Source organism: Tachyglossus aculeatus, chromosome 2, assembly GCF_015852505.1.
Source record: "Tachyglossus aculeatus isolate mTacAcu1 chromosome 2, mTacAcu1.pri, whole genome shotgun sequence".
Classification (NCBI taxonomy): domain Eukaryota; kingdom Metazoa; phylum Chordata; class Mammalia; order Monotremata; family Tachyglossidae; genus Tachyglossus; species Tachyglossus aculeatus.
The window spans coordinates 134,647,537-134,656,211 of NC_052067.1; the positions used below are offsets into that span (position 1 = coordinate 134,647,537).

General features: G+C 43.7%; 1 protein-coding gene and 1 non-coding gene across 2 annotated transcripts; one reads left to right on the forward strand and one right to left on the reverse strand.

Moving 5' to 3' along the window:
* Positions 1-1,505: 1,505 nt before the first annotated feature.
* Positions 1,506-1,643, reverse strand: LOC119924522. The gene has a single exon (XR_005449233.1). It is a non-coding gene; the product is annotated as a small nucleolar RNA SNORA7 (small nucleolar RNA).
* A 5,291-nt stretch (positions 1,644-6,934) lies between these two features.
* LOC119949423 (olfactory receptor 52E8-like) lies at positions 6,935-7,888 on the forward strand. The gene has a single exon (XM_038771197.1). The coding sequence runs from the start codon at positions 6,935-6,937 to the stop codon at positions 7,886-7,888; it is 954 nt and encodes a 317-aa protein (XP_038627125.1).
* The last annotated feature ends 787 nt before the right edge of the window (positions 7,889-8,675 follow it).

The window sequence follows — 8,675 nt, forward strand, 5'->3', positions numbered from 1 at the left end:
GTGAAGTGATGCGTGTATATATTTGGAGATAATCATGGAAAGAACTGGAAGTACTCTAACTGTTCTGGTAGGGGACAGTTAGAATACAAATTAAAGCACTGAGAAAGCAGGTTAGAATTCAACAAATCCGGAAGAGATCAGAATGGATCCTACTGGCACCATGGGCAGCTTTGTCCTGGCAGGGAGGATAGCTCGGTCGAGAACTGGAATCAGGGAATGGCTTTTCTCCCCTTCTTGACTGGGAAGTTACTTTGCCACTGATCTCTTGGGCTTTGAGAAAAGAATTGAGTTCACCAAACCTGTTACCCCAATGGACTCTGATTTCTTAATGATAATTTTGGGTTTTTTTTAAGTGATTACTTTGTGCCAAGAACCATTCCAAGATAATCAAATTGGACACAATCTCTATCCCACACGGGGCTCACAATTTTATGAGATGGAGAACTGGTACTGATTCCCCATTTTACAGATGAGGAAACCAAAGCAAGAAGGGGAGTGACTTGCCAGAAATCATGCAGGAGGCAGATGACCTGGTTTCTAATAATCAGCTCTGTCAATGGCTTGCTGTGTGACCTTGGGCAAGTCACTTAATGTCTCTGTGCCTTAGTTTCCTCAACCCTAAAAAAATGGGGATTCAATACCTGTTCTCTCTCCTACTTAGACTTTCACAACCCCATATGGGACATTCGTTCATTCACACGTACCTTGTCCAAGTTAACTTACATCTACCTGGCACTTAGACCAGTACTCGACACATAGTAAGTGCTTAACAAAGATAACAATAATAATGATAAGAATAATATGGAGCCAGGGTTAGCTCTGACTCCCAGGCTCCTGCATTGTCCACTATACCATGCCCCTTCTCTCTCATCATCATCACCACCATCATCAGTGTAATAATAATAATGATGGCATTTGTTAAGTGCTTACTATGTGCAAAGCACTGTTCTAAGCACTGTGGGCCCACAGGGTGATCAGGTTGTCCCACGTGGGACTCACAGTCTTAATCCCCATTTTACAGATGAGGTAACTGAGGCTCAGAGAAGTTAAGTGACGTGCCCAAGGTCAAACAGCAGACATGTGGCAGAGCCAGGAATCGAACCCAAAACCTCTGACTCCAAAGCCTGGGTCTTTCCAATGAGCCATGCACTTGCTTGAGAGCATATAGAAGGCATGGTCCCTGTCTTTGAGGACCTGACAATCAAATGGGGGAGACAGGCAGACACTGATATCATATCATGTAGTGGGAACAAGAGGGAAGTATAGTTCTAAATCATCTTGTCTTGTCTTATGCCATTGAGTCATTTCCGACCCATAGCGACACCATGGATATATCTCTCCCAGAGCGCACCACTCTCCATCTGCAATCAATCTGGTAGTGTATTCATAGAGTTTTCTTGGTAAAAATATGGAATGATTTACCACTGCCCCTCCCACACAATAAACTCGAATCACTGCCCTGCACTCTCTCCCAAGATACTGCTGCCCAGCATAGGTGAACTTTGACTTGTAGCAGATTGCCCTCCACTGGCTAGCCACTGCCCAAGTTAGGAACGGAATGATTAGGACTCTGCTTTACTGTCCCTCCCATAGCTGAGACTGGTAGAGTACTGGAAACTCTCCAGATGCAACCTTGAGAGGGGAGTTCTAAGTGGACAACCACAAAAGGAAGCAAAAAATGAATACACAAGTGAAATAAATAAGCCCATAGCCTCTTAAGTTCTTAGGTTCATTCATTTATTCAATCATATTTATTAAGAACTTATTGTGTGCAGAGCACTGTACTAAGAGCTTGGAAAGTACAATTTGGCAATAAAGGGAGACAATCCCTGCCCACACTGGGCTTACAGTCTAGAAGTGGGGAAACAGACATTAAAATGAGTAAAAAGGTGTTAGTATAAGTAAATAGAATTCTAGATACATGCACATAAAAACAAGTAATCAGATGGAGGGTGGTGGGAATTAGTTAGCAGTATCTGACTTGAATTCAAAGCCCTCTCACTCAAGAGGGCCATTCAATGTAGTAGTAGTAGTAATTGTCCTACTAGTAGTGTTTACTAAGCACTTTGCTAAGCAGTGGCTTAGAAAACACAAGTTGGAATTAGATATGGTCCCTGTTTTCCAGGAGGTTCACAGTCCATGTGTGGGGAGAAAGGACTAGAAACAGACACATCAGGAGAGATGCAGCATTCTCACTTCCTCCAGAAGGCTTTACCAGGCTGAGCTCCCTTTTTCCTCTCCTCCTCCACATCCCCTCCACCCCGCCCTACCTCCTCCCCATCCCCACAGCACTTGTATGTTTGTACAGATTTATCATCCTATTTATTTTACTTGTACATATATATTATTCTATTTATTTTGTTAATGATGTGCATATAGCTTTAATTCTATTTGTTCCAACGATTTTGACACCTGTCTACGTGTTTTGTTTTGTTGTCTGTCTCCCCCTTCTAGACTGTGAGCCGTTGTTGGGTAGGGACCGTCTCTATATGTTGCCGACTTGTACTTCCCAAGCGCTCGGTACAGTGGTCTGCACAAAATAAGTGCTCAATAAATACGATTGAATGAATGAATGAATGATATGTACACAGAATGATGCAATTGCCTGACATCCCCACAGCGTATTTTCCCTTCCCAACATTTGGGCCTGGCTTAATGGGAGACAAGACCAGGATCCAGAAGGCCAGTGCATGACTCAAAAGACAACCCATATAAAGGGTTAAACTGGAAAGGGGTGAGGAAACAAAGCACCCAGGAGATAAAGAGATAAACCCAGAAGGAGCAGGGTGATTGGGAGTGGCCAGCACCAAAGAGTCAAGACTAGGTTTTTCCAGATTTTTTGGGAGCAGCCAGGCTTTCCTTGTAGGGACCCAGGGGAGGCAGGTTGCAAGGGAAAACGTCAGAGGTCCAATCCAGAGATGGCTCACCAATTCAGAAGATTAGGTATTAGGGATCCAGGGACTCTTCTGCCCTGCTATTGCAGGGTCCAGGGAACCCTCAGGGGAGGCAGCTCCAAAGGGTCTCAGGTGCAATAAACACTCCTCCCTTCTCTGGGCCGTACAGGCATTAGATTCAGGCCGATGCTCCTTGGCTGGAGAGCCCCATCCCTTCCAGAGGATTTCTGGGGTGGCAGCAGAAACACGTGAGTCTGATTGGGCTGGACTGGGAGCAAGAAGGGTGAACTGTAGAGACAGACACTGGCTGAGGGAAGGAGAAAGCAGGAAGTTCTGCTGGTGCTGAGCACCACAACACCCCATCCTGGCCATACAAAGGACATACTGGGCTACAGCTCCAAGAGTAGCAATGAGGAGAGGGTGCAGAGGGGGTAGGGGTGGGGTATCTCCAGCTCAGGGTTGGTGATGGACAGGGGATGGTGCGACCCGCCAAGGCAGTACAGAGAGTCTTCTCCAGGAGTCTCAGAAGAGAAAATGTCAATGTGTCAGTTTGAGGTCATGTGTACTTCGGGTACGGGGGCAAATAGACAATGTGGATGTTCTTACACGGAGCAGTTTAGACTACTAAGGAACTGCTGCCTCTTCAGCCATCAATCATTCTGATCCCCACACTGATTTAGATTTGATTCCCAGCCCTTGGGAGGAGAGATGCTCAACATTCTTGGCTGGTGGTGATGCTCCCTTGGTGAATAAAGTCCTCGTAGTCACACTCCTGCATCTGTCATTCATCAGTCAATCAGTGGTAATTACTGAGCACTTTCTGTATGCAGAGCATGTACTAAGCACTTGGGACAGCATGTTATAACAGAGTCGGTAGACATGCTCCCTGACCACAAGGAGCTTATAGTCTAGAAGTCAAAATAAATATTATTTATTTAATATAAATAAATGAATTATGGATATGTACAAAAGTACTGTGGGGCTTAGGTGGGATAAATAAAGGGTATAAATCTAAATGCAAGAGTGACGCATGGAAATTCATTCAGGGATAGAGGTAGCAGGGCAGGTGGGATGGCTCAATCTGAGATCTTAGGCATCAGTTCGAAAAAGGGGCATAAATTGTGGGTGTAGTGAGTGTGATCCTGGTAACTGGGGTTTCCAATTGTCTGGGATCCAGGTGATTCTATGGAGAAAAAGAGACGAGATTAGAAAGGAAGAAAGGGAAACACTTAAAACAAAGGTCTAACCTCTTCAAATTATCAAAGCTCCAGCTATTATAAATGCAGCAGGCTGGTCATTGACATTTTTATAATTAGTATCTGCTTTGTGCAGTGCACTGCCCAAAAACTTTTATTCAAGGCCTGTGGACTTAAACTACGTCTATCTCTGGCTCTTTGATTTGGCTATGGAGAATAGTATCTTGAATAGTGTGCTATCGGGGCTTATTTAATAAGAAAGAAAGAGAAATAGGGGAAAAGATGGAGAAAGAAAAATATGAATAAAAAGATAGATAGATAGATAAATACATTAATAAAGAGACATTGGGAGATGAAAGCAGTATTATGCTTTTCTTGGAAAATTATGAAACTGGTTCTAAGATCCTATCCATTTTAACTATTCTTCTCTTTACCAATGAAAGCACCTGTCAAAGTTTTCTAAACTACCTCTTTGTATTCTGATCTTCCCCAAACCTTTATTTATTGAGAACAACCCCACTCCTGATGGCCTCAGCTTCTCTAGCTGTCACCTCCCACCTCTATGTCACAGTTTATTAATAATAATAACAAAGGTATTTGTTATGCACTAACATTGTGCCAGGCACTGTACTAAGTGCTGGGGTGGGTAACAAGCCAATTGGGTTGGACACAGTCCCTGTCCCACATGGCTCACAGTCTCAATCCCCATTTTACAGTTGAGGTAACCGAGACACAGGGAAGTGAAGGGACTTGCCCAAGATAGCACAGCAAATAAGTGGTGGAGATGGGATTAGAGCCCATGACCTTCTGACTCTGAAGTCCTTGCTCTAGCCACTACACCCGACTGCTTCTCTACACCATGCTTCTTCTATAGTTTGAGACTAGTAATTCTTCATCTTTAAAATACTTCTTGAATCCACCCTGTTCCCATGTACACATTACAGTTCATCATTAAAGTGTTACTTAGGTGACCTGCTATTATCCATGATCTGTTGAGGAAACTATGCTGCTCTGAACATTGCCTAATAGCAGTTGATGTATTTCACAAGTTCATTGACAAGTTTACCTCTGTCTAGCTACCTGTAAGTGACTCCAGTGAGGCAGATAATGTTAATGCATTTGGAAGATCCATAAATATAGCAAATAAAGGTCTTTTTGATGTTGCTCCCTATATGTCCCCTGAATTTCTCATCCTACAGAGACTATGTCTGCTGAGCTGTGTTGAAGCGCCATTGAAAGTCAAGTATTAAGTATATGACATGAGAATTTTTTAAATGATATTTGTTAAGCTCTTACTATGTGCCAGTCACTGTACTGAGCTCTGGGGTAGATAGAAGCTTCATATTTGACAGACTGCCACTCTTCCCATATTCAAATCTCTCGGAAAACCATATCTCCTCCAAGAAGCATTCCTGGATTAACCTCTTATCTCCCCACCCTATTCTCCCTCCTTTCTGCATTGCCCCTTCTATATCACCGAGGCTCTTGGGTCTGTACCTTCTAGGAACTTGGATAGTCACCACAACCCCACACAAGTTAGGCAAATATCCTTATACTCTGCTTTGATATACTCTGCTTCGAAGCACAATGGCATAGTAGATAGAGCACAAACCTAGGAGTCAGAAGGTCATGGGTTCTAATCCCAGATCCACTACTTGTCTGCTATGTGACCTTTGGCAAGTGACTTCATTTCTCCATGCCTCATCTGTAAAATGAGGATTGAGATTGTGAGCCCCACGTGGGACAGGGACTGTGTCCAACCTGATGTGCTTGTATTCTTCCAAGCACATAGTACAGTCCCTGGCCCAAAGTAAACACTTAACAAATGCAATAATAATACTACTACTACTAATAATAATGATAATAATAATACACCCAGTCATCTATATGGCTTTCCACTGTGGGAACAGAATCAGTGATAATTCAGAGCTGCCATGCCAAGGCAAGGGACAGAAAAATCTGTTGGCAACAGAGCTGTGGAGAAACATAATTCTTATGTATGGCTGATTTCAGTTCTTCCCTATTTCCTGGGAATAGCCAGATAATGATAATAATCACCAAAATAATTATAATAACAATAATAATGGTATTTGTTAAGTGGCTACTATGTGCCAAGCACTGTTCTATGTGCTGGGGCAGACTCAAGGTAATCAGATTGTCCCACATGGGGCTCACAGTTCTAATCCCCATTTTACAGATGAGGAAAATGAGGCACAGAGAAGTGAATTGACTTGCCCGAAGTCAGGCAGCTAGAAAGTGGCGGAGCCAGGATTAGAACCCTTGACCTCTGACTCCCAAGCCGGTGCACTTTCCACTAAGTCACGCTGCTTTTCCCAGGACTTGTTCCAATTCTGGAGAGAATCTGGGTTCCAGAAGGGGGACAGAGAGGAGATCTTTTCTTCCAGTGACTGCACTCCAAGCTTAGGCTTTGGACTTTATACTCTCCCAAGCATTTAGTATAGTGTTCTGCTCTCAGTAATTGCTCAGTTAATACCACTGATGATTGACTTACTCATGGACTCATTGATTGACTGGAAAATCCTATTTGGTCTGCAGGGCCAGAACCGCTGCAAGGATCGTGATGGAATGACTCAGTGGGGATTCCACAAAGACGATGTTATCTGATCCATTTTTGCTCAAGCATCATTATTGTTAGTGGTCAATGAAGGATTTGTTTCTGGATTGTTGTAGCATCTTTCCTAAAAAGAAACCAAAAAAAAAATATTACTGGGAAAAACAAATGGATTCTACTTGCATAGGCAAATAATAATGTATTTTCTTTAGGTTTCTCCAGAACTCATGATAAGTGAAATAAGGAGGATGTGTTCTCTTCCAGTAATCCCTATGGCCAACAGCAATCACAACAACACCCAGTCCCACCCCTCCTCCTTCCTCCTGCTGGGGGTGCCGGGTCTCGAAGCCTCACACTTCTGGATGGGCTTCCCCTTCTGCGCCATGTACCTGATTGCACTCATGGGGAACTGCACCATCCTATTTGTGATTAAGATCGAGCAGAGCCTCCACCAGCCCATGTTCTACTTCCTGGCCATGCTGGCCACCATCGACCTCGGCTTGTCCACGGCCACCATCCCCAAGATGGTGGGCATCTTCTGGCTCCGCCTGCAGGAGATCAGCTTTGGGGGCTGCCTCACCCAGATGTTCTTCATCCACATGATCACTGGCATGGAGTGCACTGTTCTCGTGGCCATGGGCTACGACCGCTACGTAGCCATCTGCAAGCCCCTGCGGTACTGCACCATCCTCACCAATAAATCCATTGGGGTTATCCTAGGGTTAGCTGTCCTGAGGAATTTCTCTCTGGTGATTCCGACGGTGTTCTTTCTCTTGAGTTTGCCCTACTGTGGGCACCAAATCATCCCCCATACCTATTGTGAGCACATGGGCATTGCCCGGTTGGCATGTGCAAGTATCAAATTCGACATCATTTATGGTTTATGTGTCATCTGCCTTATTCTTTTGGACCTACTGCTGATCGCCATCTCCTACATCAGGATCCTCTACGCTGTCTTCAGACTCCCTTCCCGAGATGCCCGGCTCAGAGCCTTAAGCACCTGCAGCTCGCACGTCTGTGTCATCCTGGCCTTCTTCATCCCGGCTTTCTTCTCCTTCCTCACCCACCGCTTTGGACACAACAAAATCCCTGGCTACATCCACATCCTCCTGGCCAACCTGTATGTGGTCATCCCACCCGCCCTCAACCCCATCATCTACGGGGTGAGGACCAAGCAGATCCGTGAATATCTATCCAGTGTTTTCACAAAGAAACAGTCATTCTGATAAAAACTGGAGGAAAGTCCATCTGATCATTCCCTGCTGGTTTCCTGATGCAAATAAAAGCTAACATAATTAGGGACTGGAACCAGGTAGCTATTTTGTTTGCATTTAATGAAGGCACTGCTAATAGTGATGTACTTTCTGTGTAACAGAAGTTTCTGAAAAAGCCTATATTGGCAAAGTTCTCATGAAGGAAGGTGGTGGACCAACCATCTCATATCAAATTTGTGATGATAGCATTTTTTAGTCCTGAGTCCTTAGTTTGTGCCATAGAATTTCCTCACACTGAATGCATCCAAGTTTTTGTAACTCACCACTCCAAACCTTTCTCCCTACTTTATTCATTATTTCCTGCCAAGATGATCCCCAAATTGAAAGTCATTTACTGTCACTACTGAGCAACTTGAAAACTTATCCTAAAACCAGTCATGGAATCAATTAGGATTAATCTGTCTAACCCAGCCCTGTGGTAGAAAAGCCAGCGGATTTACTAAATTTCTGTCCCCTGCTCTAAAGAAGGACATAGTTACCAGAATACTAGACACATAGATATCTCTTTTTGATTCAATAAAACACTTTCCCCAAACTAAATATAGGCTTGAAATTAGCTAAAATGATTAATCAACAATGAGCATTGAGAAAATGTAAATGGTATAAATTCTAAGCAAGATGAGCAACAGGCAAAAGGAGCATAAAATAAAATACAGGTACATAAAACAACATTTCTCTACCTAAGGCTGCAACCTCAACTCAATTTTCAGTCTTGTGATTCAAACACTGTTTTCTCTGC

Coding starts and splice junctions, on each gene's coding strand:
- LOC119949423 (XM_038771197.1), top strand. CDS start 6,935: ATGGCCAACAGCAATCACAACAACACCCAGTCCCACCCCTCCTCCTTC.